The sequence below is a fragment of the Hemitrygon akajei genome, chromosome 6 (assembly GCF_048418815.1).
Source record: "Hemitrygon akajei chromosome 6, sHemAka1.3, whole genome shotgun sequence".
In the NCBI taxonomy this organism is placed as follows: Eukaryota; Metazoa; Chordata; class Chondrichthyes; order Myliobatiformes; family Dasyatidae; genus Hemitrygon; species Hemitrygon akajei.
This window is the reverse complement of record NC_133129.1, coordinates 88,788,275-88,811,117: the sequence shown is the minus strand read 5'-3', so window position 1 is coordinate 88,811,117 and position 22,843 is coordinate 88,788,275. Positions and strand designations below refer to the sequence as shown.

Genomic DNA, 22,843 nt, shown 5'->3' with positions numbered 1-22,843 from the left:
GAACGGAAGAGGTCGAAGAGCCTCGGTCTGGGCTGTGAAGCACTCTCTCTGCACTGACCTTGTGATGACTTTAGCTCGGATTACTAGCCAGGATTCAGTAAATAAACTGAGGGTCAGGCAGCATCTGTGGAGGCAGAGGGGTGGTCGGCGTTCCGGGTCAGGACCCCGTATCAAGACTGGGAGCGGAGAGGGAGACAGTCGGTCCGTAGAGGAAGAGGGGGAGGAGGGACAGATGTTGGTAGGTGATTGGTGGAGGGCATTGTGGGTGGGGGGGAGAGATGGAAACAAATGGGGTGAGTGATAGAACTGTAAGATAGCATCATCATTATGTGCCTTGTTGTATGACATCATCATTATGTGCCTTGTTGTATGACATGGGCGATCATGGTCTTTGTCCTTGATTGTTCTTGGCAAATTGTTCGACGTAAGTGGTTTGCCGTTGCCTTCTCCTGGGCAGTGTCTTTACAAGACAGGTGACCCCAGCCACAGAGATTGTCTGCCTGGCGTCAGTGGTCACATAACCAGGACTTGTGATCTGCACCGGCTGCTCATACGACCATCCACCACCTGCCCCCATGGCTTCACGTGACCCTGATCAGGGGCAGTGTGGGGGGGGGGGGGGGCTACACCTTGTCCAGGCCAGCAGAGAAAAAGAGACGTACGGTATCTCCACCCCGATACCCAAACCATAAGATGTAAGAGTAGAATTAGGCCATTCGGCCCATTGAGTCTGCTCTGCCACTCAATCACGGCCCATTTCCTTTTTTTCTCTCAACTGCATTCTCCTCCATTCTCCCCTTATCTCTTAACCAATTAAGAACTTAACGATCTGCACTTTAAACATGCCCAGTGATTTGGCCTAGCTAGCCGTTTGTGGCAATGAATTCCACCGATTCACCACCCTCTGGCTGAAGACGGTCCTCCTCATCTCAGTCCTAAAGAGAGACCTCTTTATTCTGAAGCTGTGCCCACAGATCCTAGACTCTCCCACTGACGGAGGCATCTTCTCCACGTCTGTGCAAGCCTTTCAGTACCTGGAAGGTTTCAAAGCGATTCCTCCTCAACCCTCAGAACTCAGGCCTGGAGCCTGAGCTGCTCCTCATACACGAAGCCTTTCATTCACAGGATCTTTCTTGTGAAGCTCCCCCAGACGTTCTCCATGTTTCCTTGGATGGAGGACCTTCACTGCTGCCCTAAATGCCAGTGGTGTCATGGGCAATAGCTATATAAATGTATGTCTGTATCTAAAATGTACCTAGCTGTCTGTATTGTACCTGCTAACAGCACTATGTCACCTGCTAACACCTGTGACGCTCTGTGTTTATAAAAAAAACACAAACACTTGCCTGAAACACCTCCTTCAAACCTCTCCTTCTGATCTTGCATCCTCTAGTGCGTCACACTCTAGGCAAAGAAACACAGCGGGGGTGGGGGTGGGTTACCTGAATCAGGATTATATTCTTTCTCGAGATTGTGGATTCAGTAGGTTTCACAAGGTACATGTAACGTCGGGGAAACATATACGATATACATCCTGAAATTCTTTTTCTTCACAACCATCCACAAAAACAGAGGAGTGCCCCAAAGAACGAATGACAGTTAAATGTTAGAGCCCCAAGCCCCCCCAGCTCCCCCCTTCCATGCTCAAGCAGCAGTAAAGCAACGACCCCCCCCACCCTCCCCACCAGCAAAAAAAGCATCGGCACCCCCCCCCCCCCCCACCGAGCACTCAAGTGTGAAGCAAAGCACCAGTAAAGACACAGACTTGCAGAACCCCAAAGACTACTCCTTCACCTGGGATTCTGCATAATGAGGGAAACAGAGGTGTCCCGTTTCACAGCGAGAGGGCAGACATAACAAGACAACTCGCGGGTTTAAAAGTCTGTTGCGTCGCTTTTTCCAGCAGCCAGCTCACTGCTCCCGACCTTCCGTGTGCTCCCACGACACAGCAGGCGGCAGCACCGACCTCGAATCCGCCCGCCTCCAGGGCCACGAGAATCTGGCGCCCTGAAGGCGCGCTGGTCTTCCAGGCCGCATCCTCGGCCTATCGAGAAACGGCTGGTCGTGAGGCCCTGAGAGCGGGTCCCAGTTCTGCAAAGAACCGAAGTCAGTGTGTAACTCCAGGCCAGGGTCTTCAGAACCCTAAAAGGGAAAATAAGAGATATCAAAGATAGAAATAGAGCTGTTTCTGAAGATGCAAGCAAAGGAGTCGTCATTAGGTGCCATCACCCTCCTAATGGTTTAAGGGATCTTCCCTTGGTGTAACCTACACCTCCTACCCCTGAGGGCCGTGGGTACAGGTTAATGCCACCACCCACAGGTTCCCCTCCAAACCACACACCTTCCCGACTTGGAGGCCTACTGTCGTTCCTTCACCGTCACCGTGTCTGAGACCTGGGACTGCCTCCCTGAGGGCACGAGGGGAAAACCTTCACCAGAGGGACTGCTGTAGTCCAGTAGGCGGCTCACCTCCACAAGGGGCAGTAAGGGAGGGCCGATAACTGCTGGTCCTGCCTTTGATAACGAGATCCCAAAGAGGAGGAGTAAATGACATTGGTGGCAAGGGGAAGTTTGCAGGAAGCGATAAGGTATCTCATTCAGAGAGGGTGGAAATCAAACAAACCTTTCCCTACGTCACCCGCCGCACTGAAGGGCAGGTTGAAGGTGACTCTGACCTTTGGCTGGGCTTTAGCTGCTCAGTAAAGCCTGAATGCAAGGGGGTGGAGGGTCGGTGGAGGCTAAGGGGTGAGGGGTCAGTGGAAGGTGAGAAGTCAGGAGAGGGTGGGGTGAGAGGTCAATGGAAGGCAAGAGATCAGCAGAGGGTGAGGGGTCAGTATAGAGTGAAAGGTCAGGGTGATGGGTGAGTGCAGAGTGAGGGATCTGTGAGGGTGAGGGGCCATAGTCAGGGGAAAGTGGGGGCTCAGTGGAAAGTGAGCGCTGTACAGAGTGAAGAGTGTGGACGGGGATTGGTGTGGGGTCAGGGGAGAGCGATGGGTCAATGGAGGGAGAAGGGAGGATGATGGGATAGTGGAGAAGGGGAATGGTCAATGTAGGGTGAAAGGTCAGTGGAAGTTGAAGGGTCAGTGGAAAGTGTGGGTTAAGGGTCGTGTGGGCTGGGGAAGATGAAGGGTCAGAGGAGAGCAAGGGGTAAGTGAAGTGCCAGGTTGCTGTTCAGGAGAGTGAGAGGTCAGATGCCCAGGGTAAGGGAAAGAGGTGTGACACACACACACACACACACACACACACACACACACACACACACACACACACACACACACACACACACAGACACACCACACACACTCACACACACTCACACACACTCACACACACACAGACACACACACCACACACACCACACACACTCACACACACACACACACACACACACACACACACACACACACACACACACACACACACACACACACACACACACACACACACACACACACACACACACACACACCAACTGGGATCAGGATTGCCCTGGGTGTCCCTCACTCCCTCACTCCTTCAGTCTCACTCGTCCTCACCTCCCCAAAATAGATACCAGCAAAGACCGTGCTTTAAATCACCCGAACATGATAGATGATACCTCCCCCTTGTGACTCGGCTGGAGACCTCCTGACATGACTCTTTACTGGCACGGCTCTGGAACCACGTTAGAAAAAGGCTTCGTCATGGAGTCCCACAGCACACAGCTCAACTCGACCATGCCGGACCCAAGTGCCTATCTAGTCTGATCAGAGAGAGCTGGGTGCCTGGAACGGGTAGATACGAGAGTGGCACTGTTAGATTCAGATACAGAAGGATGTAGATTGTGTGGAGGCAGAATCTGATTTTTATTTATTGATTGAGATACGGGGTGGAATAAGCCCTCCGGCCATTTGAGTTGCGCCGCCCAGCAATTCCAACTTAACCCTGGCCCAATCACGGGACAATTTACAATGGCCAATTAACCTACTAACCGGTAGATCTTGGGACTGTGGGAGGAAACCGGGGCACTTGGAGGATGTACAAACTCCATTCAGATGGCATCAGAATTGAACCCCGATGCCCTGAGCTGTAATATCGTCGCGCTAACCACTGCGCTACCCTGGTGCCCAGTAGATTTAGTTTAATTTGGCATCCTGGGTCAGCATGGACATTGAGGGCCAAAAGGACTGTTCCTGTTCTGTGTTCTAAACATGTCATACTGTCGTTATAAACAAGAGAAAATCTGCCGATGCTGGAAGTCCAGAGGAACACACAGAAAGTGCTGGAGGATCTCAGCAGGTCAGGCAGCATCTCTGGAGAGGAATAAACAGTCAATATTTCAGGCTGAGACCCTTCGTCAGGATTGAAATAATTCTGGGATTGAAAGGCTTGTCAGATGAGGAATGTTTGATGGCTCTGGGCCTGTACTCACTGGAATTTGGAAGAAATGGGGGGGGGGGCTCATTGAAACCTATCGGATGTTGAAAGGTGATATAAAAATGTTGATAGAATAGATGTGGAGAGGATGTTTCCTATGGTGGGGGAGTCTAGGGCCAGAGGTCACAACCTCAGAATAGTGGAAAATCCATTCAGAACAGAGATGAGGTGGAATTTCTTTAGCCGGAGAGTGGTGAATCTCTGGAATTCTTTGCCACAGGTGGCTGTAGAGGCCAAGTCACTGGGTATATTTAAGGAGAAGGTTGATAAATTCCTGATCAGTCAGAGGGTGAAAGGTTACAGGAAGAGGCAGGAGTCTGGTATTGAGAAGGAAATGGATCAGCCATGATCAAAGGGCAGGGCAGACTTGATGGGCCGAGTGGCCTAATTCTGCTCCAATGTCTTATGGCCTAAATGACTTTGACCGTGGAGTGATTGTTGGTGCCAGGCGGGGTAGTTTAAGTATCTCCGGAACTGCTGATCCCTGGGATTTTCATGTACAACAGTCTCTCGAGTTTACAGAGAATGGTGCAAAAAACAAACAAACCTCCAGCGAGTGGCAGTTCTGTGGGTGAAAACATCTTGTTAAAGAAAGAGGTCAGGGGAGAATGGCCAGACTGGTTTAAGCTGACTGGAACTCAGATAACCACACATCACAACAATGGTGTGCAAAGCAGCATCTCTGAACACACAGCGTGTCGAATCTTGAAGTGGACGGGCTACATCAGCAGAAGGCCACAAGCACACACTCAGTGGCCGCTTCAGGAGGTAGAAAACAAAGTGGGCACTGTGTGTCGTCAGTGTCTCCCCACAATGCAAACTCTGAATCTGCGTTCCGAAGACGTCTCAGGATTTGCCTTGGCCCCAGTACACTGATGCAAGTGTGAAGAAGCCATGAACGCAGCTCGACTTCGTTAGGAGTGTGAGCAGAGTCACCAAAGACCCGAGCAAATTTCTACCAATGTACAGTAAAGAGCATTCCGGCTGTTGCATCACCGTCTGGTACGGCAGTTCCAACACGCAGGATCGAAATAGGTTGAAAGATGGTTGTAGACGAAGTCAGCTCCGTCAAGGGCACAGTCCTCCCTCTTTAAAATGTGATGCCTCAGGCAGCATCCATGATGAGACACCCTCACCATCTGGGACGTGCCCTCTTCTCATTACTACCACCAGCGACGAGGAACGGGAGCCTGAAGACACACACTCAACATTTTGATGGAAGTTCCCTTCCACCATTAGAGTTCTGACGGGTCCATGAAAACCACCTCAACATTCAAAATAAATTTATTATCAAAGGACATTTATGACACAATATATAATCCTGATATTAATTTCCTTGTGGACATTCTCAATGAATCTGTTTCCTTGGAACAAGGGTTCCCAATCTGGGGTCTATGAAGCCTCTATTAATGATAGGGGTCCATGACATTAAAAAGGTTGGTGACCCCTGCTCAATATGGATCATCTAGAAATGTAACTGCTGAATCACCAGTCATCCATGGAATTTCTGTAGCCAACACAAGTAGACAACATTCATTCATTATGTGCCATGTCACATGACATCATCATTATGTGCCATGTCATATGACATCATCATTATGTGCCTTGTTGTATGATGTGGGTGATCACGGTCTTTCCATGACCATGTTTGTTCTTGGCAAATTTTTCTACAGAAGTGGTTTGCCATTGCCTTCTTCTGGGCAGTGTCTTTACAAGACGGGTGACCCCAGCCATTATCAATACTCTTCAGAGATTGTCTGCCTGGCGTCAGTGCTGGCATAACCAGGACTTGTGATCTGCACCGGCTGCTCGTACAACTACCCCATGGCTCCTTGATTATGGAGTGAGGGGGTGGGGGGGAAGGCTAAGCAGGTGCTACACCTTGCCCAAGGATGACCTACAAGCTAGCGGAGGGAAAGAGGGAGTTGTACCTCCTCTGGTAGAGATGTTCCCCCACCCTGCCACCCAGAGCTTGGCAATCTTTCGGGGTTCTGTACCCTGGGTGCCTGTGGAATCCTGGCCACTGAGTATATTCAAGATAGAGGTTGATCGGTTTCTGGACAATGGTGGGGATTGAGGATGTGTGCCAGGCCCACGATCGATTCCATCTCTTGTCAATTGAAGCACCGAGGAAAATGGAAGTCATCGAGATGGGTGCGGAAGGTGAGCAAGTGTTCCTGCTGCGGGATAAGGCGTCTGTGTGGGGCAGTCTCTCGCTCGCTGAGACTGAGGGAAGGTCCTTGTGTTTGAATGATCCCTTTCTCTTCCTCGATGCTGTCGGTGGTTGGTGCTGGAGCAAGGTTTAAATCATACGGATTGTTCCTTGTTCAGTCGAGTCCGACTGTTCGTGACCTCATGATGACCACAGGGTCCATAGTGTTCTCATGGAGAGATACGGAAGTAGATTGCCAGGCCTTTCTTCATGCAGATTCTGCTGCGGCCCAGGTTGGGACCCGACTGGGTTTGAACTCAGGACCATCTGCCTTGAAGTCCAGAGCTGATGCCACTACACCACCATCCTGATTGTAGATTTGGACCTTAATTCATTTTTATGGTGTGTTCTAGTTCTGGTGACTCTTTTGTCTCTACTTTTGGGTGATTTTGGAATTGGGGCAGGCTGCAGATAGTGAACGCTGAGCTGAACTGGACTGAAACATGCCCTTCGATTCTGCGTTTTCACTCTTGTTGCTGTTTGTGCAATACTTTTTGCATGTGAGGGGTTTTGATATTGGATGTTTTTCTTTGAAAGGGCTGGTTCTTTGTTTTGTGACTGTCTGGAGAAGACAAATCTCAAGGTTGTATACCACATACATACTTCTGTATGTTTGAAAATGGCACTGAAGTCAAAAGCCAGCCACAATCTTGATGAATGACGGGGCAGGCTCAGGGGACCAAGTGGCCTCTCTTTGCTCCTAATTCCACACACTCACCACCCCCTGGTGAAACATTACCCTTCAGGTTCCTATTAAACCTTCCCCTTTCACCTTAAGTCCATGCCCTCTAGCTCCCTAGTCCTCTAGTTCCTAACAACCATAACACAACCTTGGGATGAAGACGTTGTGCATTCATACTTTTTATGCCCCTCAAGTGTTTGTGGGAGGTACAAAAACAACATTGAATATTACATGGAGAAGAGAGACTTAGAGGGTTGTCATGTTTACATACTTGATTGTCCCGGGAGTGTGTGATGGGACAATGTAGAGGGAGCTTCACTCTGTGTCTGACCCTGGGAGTGTGTGATGGGACAGTGTAGAGGGAGCTTCACTCTGTGTCTGACCCTGGGAGTGTGTGATGGGACGGTGTAGAGGGAGCTTCACTCTGTGTCTGACCCTGGGAGTGTGTGATGGGACAGTGTAGAGGGAGCTTCACTCTGTGTCTGACCCTGGGACTGTGTGATGGGACGGTGTAGAGGGAGCTTCACTCTGTGTCTGACCCTGGGAGTGTGTGATGGGACAGTGTAAAGAGAGCTTCACTCTGTGTCTGACCCTGGGAGTGTGTGATGGGACAGTGCAGAGGGAGCTTCACTCTGTGTCTTACCCTGGGAGTGAGTGATGGGACAGTGTGGAGGGAGCTTCACTCTGTGTCTGACCCTGGGAGTGTGTGATGGGACGGTGTGGAGGGAGTGTCACTCTGTGTCTGACCCTGGGAGTGTGTGATGGGACAGTGTAGAGGGAGCTTCACTCTGTGCCTGACCCTGGGAGAGTGTGATGGAACGGTGTGGAGGGAGTGTCACTCTGTGTCTGACCCTGGGAGTGTGTGATGGGACGGTGTAGAGGGAGATTCACTCTGTGTCTGACCCTGGGAGTGTGTGATGGGACGGTGTGGAGGGAGATTCACTCTGTGTCTGACCCTGGGAGTGTGAGATAGGACAGTTTATATGGAAATTTGTCTGTTCATGTTTGTGAGGGGCAGGAATTGAAAATAATTTGGGGGAGAACATTTTCTGTTACCCTAATGCGTTCTTCTTTCTTCCTGTATTACAGCGAGTCACAGGGTCCCTGATCTTGGCCGTGTGCACAGCTGTACTGGGATCCCTGCAGTTCGGGTACAACATTGGTGTCATCAATGCTCCTCAGAAGGTGAGAGAGAGAGGGAGAGGGAGGGAAAAGGAGCATGACATGTGAAATATGAGAGAGTGTATGTGGAACAGAGTGTGTTACTGAGAGCTATGAGAGATTAAGAGAGAGTGTGAGAGGGAGATCGAGAGTGAGAGAGAGACTGAGAGGGGGAGCACGTGAGAGTGAGAGGGAGAGGAAGATTGAGAGAGAGAGAGTGTGAGGGTAAGTTTGAAAAAGAGAGAGTGAAAGAGTGTGAGAGTGAGTGAAAGAGGCAAGAAAGAGTGTGAGTGAGAGAGATTGAAAGAGTGAGAGAGATTAAGAGATTGAAAGAAAGTGAGAATGTGAGAGTGAGATTGAAGGAGAGTATGAGGGAGTGAGAATTGAAATAGTGAGGGTGGGGGGGGGAGAAAGCAAAAGGGAGACTGAAAATGAGGATGAACTTGATGGAGTGCCAGAGATGACACAAGACATAGAAGGGGATTTTGGAGTTTGCACCCTCTCCCTGTGACCGTGTGGCTTCCCCCTGCCTCAGACACTCCGGTTTTATCTCTCATCCCAGCAACCTGCTGGGCCGCTGGGTTAATTCGCCTCTGTATATTTTGCTGCTGGTGTGATTGAGGTGTGGAATCAGTGGGGAGTTGGTGGGACTGTGGACGCAGCAAAATGAAGTCAGTGTAAATGGACGGCACAGACTCGGTGGGCCAAAGGGCCAGTTTCTGTGCTGTATGAGTCCATGAAGGGAGAAAAAGACAGAGAGGGAGAGGTAGGATGCATATCTTGCCCCTCAGTGGAAGCAGAGTAAGGCAGTATAGTATTCCCAGGATGAATTATGGACGAGGTTATGGAAACCAGACTATATTCCTAGAAGCCTCAATAGTTTAGCAGAGATTAGTCATGGAGTCACAGGATACTATGGCGCAGAAACAGGCCCTTTGGCCCATCTAATCTGTGCAAACCGCTTAAACTGCCTACTAACATCGACCTGCAACTGGACCATAGCCCCTACTATCTATATACCTATCCAAATTTCTCTTAAATGCTGAAATGGAACCCACTTCCTCCACTTGCACTGCAGCTTGTTCCACACTCTCACCACCCGCTGAATGAAGAAGCTTCCCCTCGTGTTCCCCTTAAACATTTCACCTTTCACTCTTAACCCATGAGCTCTAGTTGTCATCTCGCCCAACCTCAGTGGAAAAAGCCTGCTTGCATTTACCCTATCTATTCCACTTGTAATCTTGTATACCTCCTTCAAATCTCCCCTCAGTCTTCTACATTGTAAGGAATAAAGTCCTAACCTATTCAACCTTTCCCTATAACTCAAGTCCTAACAACATCCTTGTAAATTTTCTCTGTACTCTTTCAACCTTATTTACATTTTTCCTGTAGGTCAATGACCAAAATTGCACCTAATACTCCAAGTAAGTCCTCACCAACATTTCATACAACTTCAACACAACATCCCATCTCCCGTACTCAATATATGAAGGCCAGTGTGCCAAAAACTTTCTTTACGACCCAATCTACCGGTGATGCTACTTTCAATTAATTAGGTACCTGTATTCCCAAGCCGCTTTGTTCTACAGCACTCCTCAGTGCCCGACTATTCACTGTGTAAGACCTACCCTGGTTGTTTCTACCAAAGTTTCTACCTCACACTTGTCTGCATTAAACTTCATCTGCCATTTTTCAGTCCATTTTTCCAGCTGGTCCAGATCCTGCTGCAGGCCATGGTGACCTTCCTTACTGTCCACTACATCCCTGATCTTGGTGTCATCTGCACAGTTGCTGATCCAGTTAACCACATTATCATCCACATTATTGATTATAGATGACAAACAACAGAGGACCCAGCACCGATTCCTGTAACACTCCACCAGTCACAGCTCTCCAGTCAGAGGGGCAACCATCTACTACCACTCTCCGGATTCTCCCACAAAACCAATGCCTAATCCAATTTACTACCTCATCTTGAATGTCAAGCGACTGAACCTTCTTGACCAACCTCCCATGTGTGGCTTTGTCAAAGGCCTTGCAGATAACATCCACTGCTTTGCCTTCATCAGCCTTCCTGGTAACTTGCTTGAAAAACTCTATAAAACTGGTTAGACCCAACCTACCACACACAAAGCCATGTTGACCAACCCTAGTCAGTCCATCTGTCTAAATACTTATATATCCGGTCTCTTAAAATATGTTCTAATGACTTCCCTGTGTCATGCTCAGCACCCTTAGTTTCCTGACTTATTCTTAGAGCCTTTCTTAAACAACAGAGCACGTTAGCTCGTGGTCGAGGATCTCCCCTCGGGCCTCGGCAACTTCTGCACTGGCCTCCCAAAGGGTCCAAGGGAACAGGGGATTTCTCCACCCTGATTTGCCTCAGGACAGCAAACACCTCCTCCTCTGTAATCCGTAGAGGGACCAGGACCTAACTGTTGCTTTGCCTCACGTCTATAGACTCTGTCTCCATCTCCAGAGCAAATACAGATGCAAAAAATCCATTTAAGATCTCCTCTATCTCTTTCAGCTCCACACATAGGTTATCTTTTTAATCTTCCAGAGTACCAAGTTTGTCCCATGTTACCTTTTTGCTTTTAAGTTATCTGCAGAAGCCCTGATTCACCTTCACCTTGTCTGCTGGAACAACCTCGCGTCTTCTTTTAGCCCTCATGATTTCCTTATTAAGTGTTCCCTAGCATTTCTTATACTCCTCAAGTACCTCATTTGTTCTTACCTGCCTGTACCTCCTTTTTCTTCACCAAGACTTGAAAACCATGGTTCCCTAAACCTGTTCTTCTGAGAGGAATATTCACGTAAAATTTTACTTCTGCAGTCCTCCCACTTCCCGAAAACAGCCTGACCCCATCTACTCTTGCCAGATCCTTTCTGATACCATCAACGTTGGCTTTTCTCCAATTTAGAGTCTCAACCTGTGAACCAGACCTATTCTTTTTCTTAATGACCTTGAAACTAACAGCATTATGATCACTGGATGCAAAGTGTTCCACTACACAAACTCCAGTCACCTGCCCTCTCTCCTTCCCTAGTAGGAGATCTATTATCACACTCTCTAGTTGGAATTTCTTTTTACTGGCTCAGGAACTTTTCCTTTCCTGAACAAACTCTATCCCTTCCAGCCCTTTTACAGTTTGGGAGTCCCAGTCAATATGTGGAGAGTTAAAACTACCCACTATCACAACCTTATGTTTCTTGCAAAATTCTGCGATCTCTCTACAAATTTACTCCTCCAAATACCTTGGACCATTGGGTGGTCTATAATTTATTCCCATAAAGTGGCCATACCTTTCTCATTTCTCAGTTCCACCCATAATGCCTCACTAGACAAGTTCTCCAGTCTGTCCTGACTGAACACTGCCGTGATATTTTCTCTGACTAGAAATGACACCCCTTCCTTTAATCCTTCCTGCTCTGTCACACCTAGAACAATAGAACCCCCGGAATATTGAGCTGCAACCAAGTCTCACTAATGGCAACAATACGCTAACTCCTTAGCCATGTGTTAAACTTATAATCATCCTATTTTTGGCCTCATTCGCACATGACCTGGGCAGCGATCCTGAGATCACAACCCTGGAGGCCCTGCCCTTTAATTTAGCACCTAACTCCCTGAACTCCCTATGCAGGGCCTCATCACCCATCCCTCCTATGTCATCGGCACCGATGTGGACCACAACCTCGGGCTCTTCACACCCCCACTGTAGAGTTGATCTGAGTTGTCCCAGACCCTGGCACTGGGAAGGCTACGTCCCCTCTGGGAATCTCATTCTCATCCACAGATCTCCTTTCTGTTCCCCTAACTAATGATTTCCCTATCATGACAGCTCACCTCTTCTCTCCCCTTCCCTTCTGAGTCACAGAGCCAGGCTCAGTGACAGACCTGACTGTTGTGGCTTTCTTGTGCTAGGTTATCCCTCAACGCTATCCATACCTGTTGTTGAGGGGAACGGCCACAGGGGTACTCTGCACTGGCTGTCCACCACCTTTCCCCCTCTTGACGGTCACCCAGTTACAATTGGGTGTAACTACCTCCCTGTATGTCCTGTCTATCAACCCCCTCAGCCTCCCGGGTGATCCGGAGTTCATCCAGTTCCAGCTCCATCTCCCTAACACAGTATATTAGAAGCTGCAGCTGGGTGCACTTCTCACAGTTGTAATCGTTTCCCTACCTTCCCACATCCTGCAAGAGGGGCATTCCACTATCCGGCCTGGCAGCCCCACTGCTCTAAATGTGCAATAAGAAAGGAATAAAGAATACATAATGAAAAAGTATGTACCTACGGCCTGCGTCTCTGAACTCCCCACTCCAACACTGGCCCACTCACATATTAGCTGCTCTAGTTAAACCTAGCTTGTTTTTCTTAGTCCTTGGACAGCGCACAACCCTATGTCTCCCTGGTGACTGTCACATGCAAAAAGTATCGACTGCTCATTCGCTTCTTTTAAAATCTCTGTCCGTCTGCACAATCTGATGTCTCCTTGGGACTGTGGCCTCCACTTGCTCCTTTCAAACTCTCTCCCTCCAGGCAATCCGGTGTTTCCTCTGGACTGTGACGCACAAAAGGGATTCATGTTTTCTAGAATTAGGTGGAACTGACTGGATGAGAGAGAGTGTTTATTCCAGTTCTGGAGATTGGAGCTAAGATTCCAAAAAACAGAAAGAAATTTTAGTTGGAAAATTTCAAATTCTCCCACAAAAAAAAACCACTACTTACACCACAGGAGGGGGCCATTTGTTCCATCAGGTCTGTGCTGGCTGCTGGAAGAACAATCCCACCCTACCAGTCCTGTGTGGGCCGGGTAACTGATGGTGACCCAGTACTGGAAGTAAAGCCGAGGCAGATTGATACAGCTGTGTCCCAGTGTTTCTCCACGCCTGTGATCGTGGAGACCAGCCTGTGTTTGAGTGTGCATGACTATGTCTGTCATATGACAGGTCTGTGTGGGGTCACCGACCCCCCCCACCCCCCACACACATGCACAGTCGGCCTGGCAGTGACGCCTCAGTTGTGGAGCTGCTTCCTGAACCTCCCTCCACCCCTTCCCTCAGATGTCCACCCGCTAGGCTGGGCCCCCCTCAGCCCCCTTGGGGAGGGCAGGTGAGGGTGGGGAATGGGACGCTCCACCCTGAGAGGGGTTGAACCCTTCCGAAGGGCACGGGGGACTCTCCCAGCTCAGAGCGATGGCCCCACCGTGCCCGTAACCTTGACGACCCGTCTGTTTACACCCACTGACAGCCAGGTCCTCCCGTGACCGGTCACGGGTATCAGTGCCACGGACACAGCCACAACACATGCCCGGCACCTGACCGACTGTGCCAGCCCTGCCCACAGCCGTCAGCGCTGAGGCACAGTTAACCCTTTCCCAGCACCCTGCACTCCCTCAACCACCTCTCTCCCTTTTCTTCTAAACCCCTTCCTCCCTCTCACGGGGATTGGGCTGAGATGCAGTTAGATCTGGGAGTGGATGGAATATTTGAGTGGTGGGCTCGAGGATCTGAGGGACCCTGCACTGTTCCTATCACCCATCAGACACAGAGAAATGGAGTGGTTAAAGGAGTGGGAGGGAGTGGAAGGGAAGGTAGGTGAATGAGAGCGAGGGGGGAAAGATGGGCGAAAAAGGTGTGTGTGGGGGAGAGAAAAGTAGGGAAGGAGTGAAAGAAAGAGGAAGAGATAGGGTCAGGAGGGAAAGTGTGTAAGAAAATGGTAGAGGAGGTGAGAGACAAAGAAAGAGAGGGAGAGGTAGAGAAGGAGGGAAAGATCCATGAGGTAAAGGTTCAGAAACGAGGGACAGGGACGGGCGGGGTGACGGGGTGCTGGGAAAGGGTTAACTGTGCTTCAGTGCTGACGGCTGTGGGCAGGGCTGACACAATCGGTCAGGTGCTGGGCATGTGTTACGGCTGTGTCTGATACCCATGACCAGCCATGGGGGGTGGGGGGGGGGGTGTGGCTCGTCTGTCGGTGGTTGTAAACAAACTGGTGGGTCGGCAAGGTCACGGGGCGAGGTGGGGCCACCGCTCTGAGCTGGGAGTGGCCCCGCGCCCTCTACAGGGGTACAACTCCTCTCTAGATGGTGTCCCATCCCCTACCCTCCTCTGCTCCGCCTCCCCCAGGGGGTGGGGGGGGTCAGGCCCAGCTTGGTGGGTGGGCGTCTGAGGGAGGGGGCGGAGGCTCCACAACGGAGATGTCCTCGCCAGGCTCTCCGTGTGCATGTGGGGGGGTGGGCGGTCTGTAATAGGAACAGAGTCTGTCACACACACTGAATCTCAGGCTGTTGTCCACAAATACAGGTGTGGAGAGACCCACGCCCAGAGACAGGCACACTCACACATATATAATCACACAAACTCCTCCACCCCCACAGACACAGACAAATGTTCATAGTCCTGTCGCTCGCTCAGATGCACAGAAAGTACAGCACAAGACAGGCCTACTGCTCCTACTGCCGGCAATCCCCCGATTTAGTCCTATCCCAAACGTGTGGCAACTTACAATGACCAGTTACCAACCGGTACGTCTTTGGACTGTGGGAGGAAACCAGAGCACCCGGAGGAAACCCGCGCGGTCACGGGAGAATGTACTAACACCTTTCGGGATTTGAACCCGGTACTGTAAAGCGTTGTTCTAACCACCACGCCACCATGTCACCCCGGTGGGTGGTGAGAAGCCAACACGCAGATATATTTCCCATTTTGAAATGAACCCTATTTCTCCACGTCTTCAGATAATCACATACATTCACTCACAAGGACATCACATGGCACACACACGGAGGGGGTGGTGGTAGAGGCAAATATGTTCGAGGCATTTATGACCCTCTTAGCTAAGCACGCAAAAATGCAGGGAAGGCAGTGATATGGAGAGTATACAGGCAAAAAGGATTAGTTTGTTTGGGATTTGATTACCAATTTCGTTGGTTTGGCACTGCATTGTTCTAAGCACGAGGACATGTGTGCTCATTTACACACGTGTATGTGTGTGTGCTGATGCGTGTAAATTAATTGCACGCTTACTACAATATGCACTAACTAAACACACAAAGACACACAAAGGTTAGGACTTTATTCCTTGGAATGTAGAAGATTGAGGGAAGATTTGATTAGAGGTATACATAGGGCAAGCAGGCTTTTTCCATGGAGGTTGGGAGGGACTACAACCAGGGGTCATGGTTTAAGGGTGAAAGGTTAAAAGTTTAAGGGGAACAGTGATGCATGCGAGCTTGATTTCAACATTTAAAAGAAGTTTGGATAGGTACATGGATGATAGGGTGTGAAGGGCTGTGGTCCCGGAGCAGATCAGTGGGAATAGGCAGTTTTAAATGGTTTCAGCATGGACTCGATGGGCTAAAGGGCCTATTTCTATGCTGTACTCTATGATAGGTGTGTGCACTCACTGAGGCACAAAATGTGAAAACAGACTACGCGTGCACACAGCTAGAGATGCATTGGAAGTTGGATGAGGAGGCCATTTGACTCTTCACTTCTGCTGCACATACAAACAAGATCAGGGTGAAATGATCTTAGCCTTTGTGCCAGCTCCTTGCCTGTTGCCCTTTGACCTTTGATTGTCCCACAGAACAAACAGTCCGCCTGCCTCGGGTGTGCTCTGTGACTCTGACTCCCAGCTCCCTGGGATAGAGATTTCCAGCGATTCACACAGCCCTCTTGTCCTGTTCTCCTTCCGAAATGGGTAAGCCCCTTACCCCGAGTCTGTGTCCCATTCTGCGCCCCGTGGAGTGGGGGAAATTCTCACGGCACTCACCCTCCCCTAGCTTTTTGTGTGATCGGTAAACACGGACCAGCGGGAACACAAGAACACACTCAGTTTCCACAACGGTGCTAAAACTAAGCATTCCACACTCAAACCGAGTCTGGGCAGGAGTGAACTGATAGTGTGAAGGGCTGAGGGTCTGGCCTAAAGGTGCTGGCGAGGAGAGGGGGTGGATTCGGGGAGCTGGAGGAGGAGGTGTGAAAGTGTGTGGAAAACACAGCGGGACATAAGACAGCTGCCGGAGAGGGGATCATATTAACCATTCTGAGTCGGGTCGACCTATACATCAAAGGACGATATTCCTCCCTGGAGTGAAAATACTGCCTCGGCAATAATAAATTCTCCACATCCGCGTGACTGTCCCTGAATAAATACCGTAATATATTCCCTCTCCAGTCTCTGTATGGGATCCCGAATGTATAGATTCGGAGTAAAGTACAGCGTAGAAACAGGCCTTGCGGTCTGCACCCGGACCGAGCACTCCACACCCCTCCCGTCCATGTACCCATCCAAACTTCTCTTAAACCTTGAAATCAAAATCTCAAACCCCACTTGTGCTGGCAGCTCATTCCACACTCTCACCACCCTCTGAGTGAAGAAGTTTCCCCTCCTGTTCCCCTTAAACTTGTCACCTTCTACCCTTAACCCATGACCTCTAGTTGCAGTCCCACCCAACCTCAGAGCAAAAGGCCTGCTTGCATTTACCCTACCTATACCCCTCATAATTTTGTATACCTCTATCGAATCTCCACTCAATCTTCTACATTCTAAATAATACAGTCCTAACCTATTCGGTCTTTCCTTATAACTCAGGTCTTCCGGACCCCACAACATCCTCGTAAGTTTTCTCTGTATTCTTTCAACCTTATTTATATTTTTCCTGTAGGTCGGTGATCAGAACTGGACACAATACTCTAAATTAGACCTCACCAATGTAGTATACAACTTCAACATAACATCCCATCTCCTGCACTTGAACACTGCATTGTATTCCCCAACACACACACAAAGCTAGGGGAGCTTAGCGAGTCAGGCAGCATCTATGGAAATGAATAAACAGTTAACGTTTTAGGTCGAAACCCGTTAATTTTTATTTTGAGATACATCGTGGAATAGGCCTTGAGCTGTGCCGCCCAGCAATCCCCTGATTTTTGAGGCCTCCGTTGAACTGGGTTGGCCGTGGATATATTCACCCTGGCTGTCTGGAAACACAAGCCTGGGCAGTACGATATGGTGAGCTGTTGCCCGTGCGGGAAGCTCCCCCCTCTCCACACTTCTGATGAACCCAAAGGAACGGCAGAGACCGATACAGTTTGACACCGGCGGTGTCGCAGGAGTTGCCAGTCAGCGTTGAACTCAACGTAGGACTGTCTTAGGGACTCCAGCTCTGGATTTTTCCCTCGGGGGTTCACTCCCGAAGCCCTCCCCGTGAGTGGGTATAACAACAAGGCAGTGGAGGTTTGAGTACAGAGTTCCCTTCTAGATGAGCTGCCAACGATGGCTGACGAGTCCCATCTGCCCAAGGTAACTGGTTTTAAGGTGCCAGTAACCTGCCTTTGCCCCTCTCCTGTCAGTAGATATGATTCTGTCAGGCTTAGTAGCTAAGCCACACGTGAAGGCCAGGAGCTGGATTTGGTTGTCAGAAGCTATTTGAGGCGCATGCCATTGGGAGCATTTAATAGGTAGTGAGAGCTGATCCTTACTAACTCCCCCAGCTCTAACAACCTTAAGAAACTATCCCCTGATTTAATCCTAGCCTAATCACAGGACAATTTATAATGACCAATTAACCGGTATGTCCTTGGACTGTGGGAGGAAACCCACACAGTCACGGGGAGAACGTACAATCGAACCCGGGTCGCCTGTACTCTAAAGCGTTGTGCTAACCACTACACTACCATGCCACCCTCCGTCGGGACTTTGAAACGTTAGCCATTTATTCATTCCCGTAGATGCTGCCTGACCTGCTGAGATCCTCCAGCATTTTGTGTGTGTTGCTCTGGATTTCCAGCGTCTGCAGAATCTCGTGTTTATCTGTTCCCTAAGCTCTGTGGGAGACCGGATATTCCCCAGTCTCTGCGAGTGTGAGTTTGACTGGGTGTCTGACTCTGTGTGCGCGTGCGTGACTGCACCCTGCATTGTGAATTGCCCTGTGCACCACGGTGTATGGGATTGGAAGTTGTGATGCCCACTGCCACAGCTGCTGGATTCTGCGCTGGGTTGGGGGCTGGCCCCTCCCAGCAGTGCCCTCCAGTGTTCGCTTGGAGGGAGACAAGCTGGATTACCTTCATCTGTCACAACCAAGAGGGAATCTGCAAATGCTGGCAATCCAAGCAACACGCACACACAGTGCCGGAGGAGCTCAGCAGGCCCGATGAAGGGCCTCGGCCCGAAACGTCGACTGGACTCTTTTCTGTAGACGCTGCCTGGCCTGCTGAGCTCCTCGATCAGTTTGTGTGTGTTACTTGCCTCCGTCTGTGGTGATATGAGGAACTGCTGCGGGCTGTTCTTGCGGAAACGTGGCTTCAGGACAACATCCTGCAGGCCATGCCGCTCAGCGACTTGGGCTATATATTGTGTTTTTGTAACTGTTATTCTGCTGTCATAATTATATGTGCTGTGTGTGAGTGTTGGTATTTGTTCTGCACCTTGGCCCCAGAGGAACACCGTTTCATTTGGCTGTATTTATGTGTATGGCTGAGTGACAATTTAACTTGAAATTGATTAACTAACTGAACTTTCTCCACCCCCGACCTTCCTCCATTCCACTCCCTCCCCGGGACACCCTTGCTCCTCTGCAGATCATCGAGCAAAGCTACAACAAGACCTGGATGGAGCGGCAGACGGGCGTTGAGCACCCGCAGCCCATTGACCAGTCGTTGCTCACCATGCTGTGGAGCCTGTCGGTGGCCATCTTTTCCGTCGGTGGGATGGTATCCTCATTCCTGGTGGGAACACTCGCTGAGTGGCTGGGAAGGTAGGCCCGGCCAGGGCGGGAGAAGGAGAGAGAGCTCGGGGAAGCCAGGACCACATTGGAGTTGATTTTAACACTGCCCCCCCTCCCCACCCCACCACCACCTCCACAACTGTCTCAGTGTTAACCAGGAGCCATATTGTGGTTAAAACTTCACGGTTGACCTCAGGACCCTTGGGACTTGAGATGGGGTGGGGGGAGAAGGGTTTTCCTTGTCCCAACACTACCCATTCACTCTTCATGAGGAGGGCAGATGTGTAGAGGGGGTCGCAGTCAGGGTTATTGTCACTGATGTATGTTTGAAATCAGTTATTTTGTGATGGAGGGGAAGAAGCTGTTCCTAAAACATTGAGTGTGGGAATCTCTTCTCTGCTGGTAGTAATGAGAAGAGGGTCATAGAAAAGTACAGCACAGAAACAGGCCCTTCAGCCCATCTAGTCCATGCTGAGCCATTTAAACCGCCTACTCCCATCGACCTGCATCAGGACCATAGCCCTCCATACCCTCCCATCCATGTACCTATCCAAACTTCTCTTAAACGTTGAAGTTTGAACTTTGAAGCTCGTGTGCACCACTTGTGCTGGCGGCTCATTCCCCCCTCTCAGCACCCTCTGAGAGAAGAAGTGTCCCCTCATGCTCCTCTTAAACTTTTTACCTTTCACCCTTAACCCATGACCTATAGTTGTAGGCCTACCCAACCTCAGTGGAAAAAACCTGCTGGCATTTACTCTATCATAATTTTGTATAGCTCTATCAAATCGCCCCTCAGTCTTCCACACCTGCCCCAAATGGTCTTTAACGATGGATACCGCTTTCTTGAGAGGCTGCCTCTCGAAGGTGTCCTTGACTGTGAGAGCATCAGAGATGGCTGGGTCTACAGCTCTCTGTGGCCTCTTGCGATCCTCTGCATTCGGAGCCTCTGTACCAAAAGGTGGTGCCACCAGTCAGAACGTCTCCGCTGAACTTCTGTGGAAGTTTGCTAGAGTTTTTGGCAATGTATTAAGTCTCCTTAAACTTCTAATGAACTAGCCCCACTCTTCGTGATGGCGGTGGTGCATGGGCCCAGGACAGATCCTCTGAGATGCTGATGTCCTTTCCAGTGAGGACTGGAGATTGTAGGTCCGGAGTGTTTGTGTGTGTGAGTGGGTGGGAAAGGGGCTTCTTTACTGTTGCCGTTCTTGCTTTATTTCTTTGTTGAGATACAGCACAGAACAGGCCCTTCTGGCCCTTTGTTGCCGTGCTGCCTAGCAACCCCCCAATTTAACCACAGGACAATTTACAATGACCAATTAACCTTCCAACCGGTACGTCTTTGGACTGTGGGAGGAAACTGGAGCACCCGGAGGAAACCCACTCAGTCTCGGGGAGAACGTACAAACTCCTTACAGGCAGCGGTGGGAATTGAACCCTGTACTGTAAAGCATTGAGCTAACCACTACACTACCGTGCCACTCCAGTGTTAGACTGAACATTGCGGGCACGCTGTGTTGGCACCGGAATGTGTGGCACACCTGCGGGCTGCCCCCACCACATCCTTAGGTTGTGTTGGTTGTCAACGCACAGTGCCACATTTCACTGTGAGTTTTGATGTCTCCATGATTGATAAACAAATCTGAAGCTGGACTTGCCCTTCCTGAAGTCCACAGTCAAGTCCTGGGTCTTGCTGACGTTGAGTGAGAGGTTGTTGCTGTGACACCACTCAACCAGCCGATCTACCTCACTCCTGTACACCTCCTCGTCATCATCTGAGGCTGATACCTCCCCCTCACCCTTTGCTCTTCAGGCAGATGAAGGAGAAAATAAGGTCATAAATAAATAATATAATAAGAGAAGAGAATTCAAGGACATTCCCTTTAGAACAGAGAGGGGGAGGAATTTCGCAAGAGTCACAGTTTAGCCGGAGGGTGGTGAATCTGTGGAATCCATTGCCACAGACGGCCGTGCAGACCAGGTCATTGAGTATATTTAGGGTGAAAGTTGATAGGTTTTTGATTAGTCGGGGCGTAAAGGGTTACGGGGAGAAGGCAGGAGAATGAAGTTAAGCGGAATAATTAATCTACTGGGATGGAATGTGGAGCAGATTCAGTGGGCTGAATGGCTTAATTCTGCTTCTATGACTTATCCCTGTAACTCAAACCCTCAAGCCCAGGCAACTTCATAATCTCCTTTGCACTCTGCCTTTCCGATACCAAAACTGTACACAGTACTCCACAAATGTGGTCTCACCAACGTCTTGTACAATTGCACTCTACGTTTTGGTTGGACAACCAGAGATGAGCCCACGGTAAAGTGTGACTTGCCCCTCTGGGCCTGAGAGCAGGACGTAGTGATGACATTTCTCCCCAGTTGAGGAGTCTGAGACTCACAATGACAGGAAGGCCATTTAGGACAAAGATTGGTAGAGGACATGCAGTGAGGAGGCATACTGGAGTGAGGTAGATCAGCTGGTTGAGTGGAGTCACCACAACAACCTTGGGCTCAGCATCAGCAACACCAAGGAACTGATTGTGGATTTCAGGAAGGAGGAAGCCTCACTGAGGGTCTGGTGTGTGTTCTTCTGGCTTCCCATTGACAGACCTCTCTGAAGGGTAGGTGGTGGAAAGGGTGAGCAGCTTCAAGTTCCTGGGTGTCCACATCTCGGAGGATCTATCCTGGGCCCAACACTTCGATGCAAACGCGAAGAAGGCATGTCAGCGGCTATGTTTCATTAGGAGTTTGAGGAGATTTGGTGTGTCAACAAAGACTCTAGCAAGTTTCTACAGATGACGAGCATTCTGACTGGTTACGTCACTGCCTGCTCTGGAGGCTCCAATGCACCGGATCACAAGAGACTGCAGATTGTTATAGACTCAGGCAGATCCATCATGGGCACAACCCTCCTCGCCATCGAGGACATGCCTCAAAAAGGCAGCGTCCATCGGTGAAAATCCTCACCACTCTGGACATCCCTCTTCTCATCAGGATGAAGGTACAGAGCCTGGAGACCCCATATTCAACATTTTAGAAACAGCTTCTTCCCTTCCTCCATCAGATTCCAGAACGGTCAGCGAACCCATGAACACTAACTGTCTTCTGCACTTTTTTTTGTCGTTGATGGGCATTTTTATACCTTGCACTACAATTTCCTGACACGTGTCAGTAGCAATAAGCCTGATTCTCGTTCTGACTCTCTCGTGCATAGAGAGGTGAATCTGCGGGAGATTTCTGCATGTTCAAGGGATCGGGACATAGGGACAGGGAAGAGTGGTACTGAGCTCGAATATCGTGACCTTGGTGATTGTTGGAGGAGGCTGAGAGAGGCCGATGATGACGATGTCTCCCAGGGTGACCTCAGAGAATTAGTGAGACTCTACCCTTGGACGTTCACCAGGTTGATTCCGGAGGTGGGGGTGGTGGTGTGGGGATTGCCCGATGAGCAGAGATTGAGTCTGGTTCTATACTCATTAAAATTCAGAAGAATGAAAGGATATTTTATAGAACCGTATAAAATCACGATGTGGCTAGATAAGATAGAGTCAGCAAAGCTGTTGCCACTGGGAAGTCAGATTAGAATGAGAGGACATAGCCTCAAGATTCAGGGGAGTGGATTTGGGACAGAGATGATGAAA

General features: G+C 49.8%; 1 protein-coding gene across 2 annotated transcripts in view; it reads left to right on the top strand.

Annotated features, from left to right (window-relative positions):
- Positions 1 to 22,843, top strand: part of LOC140729236 (solute carrier family 2, facilitated glucose transporter member 4-like) — a 61,945-nt gene that overhangs the window by 15,413 nt on the left and 23,689 nt on the right. For both annotated transcript variants that reach the window (XM_073048786.1, XM_073048785.1), the window contains exons 2-3: positions 8,400 to 8,495; positions 19,063 to 19,238. In XM_073048786.1, the coding sequence (XP_072904887.1) occupies positions 8,400 to 8,495; positions 19,063 to 19,238 (272 nt within the window). The remainder of the gene's footprint in view (positions 1 to 8,399; positions 8,496 to 19,062; positions 19,239 to 22,843) is intronic.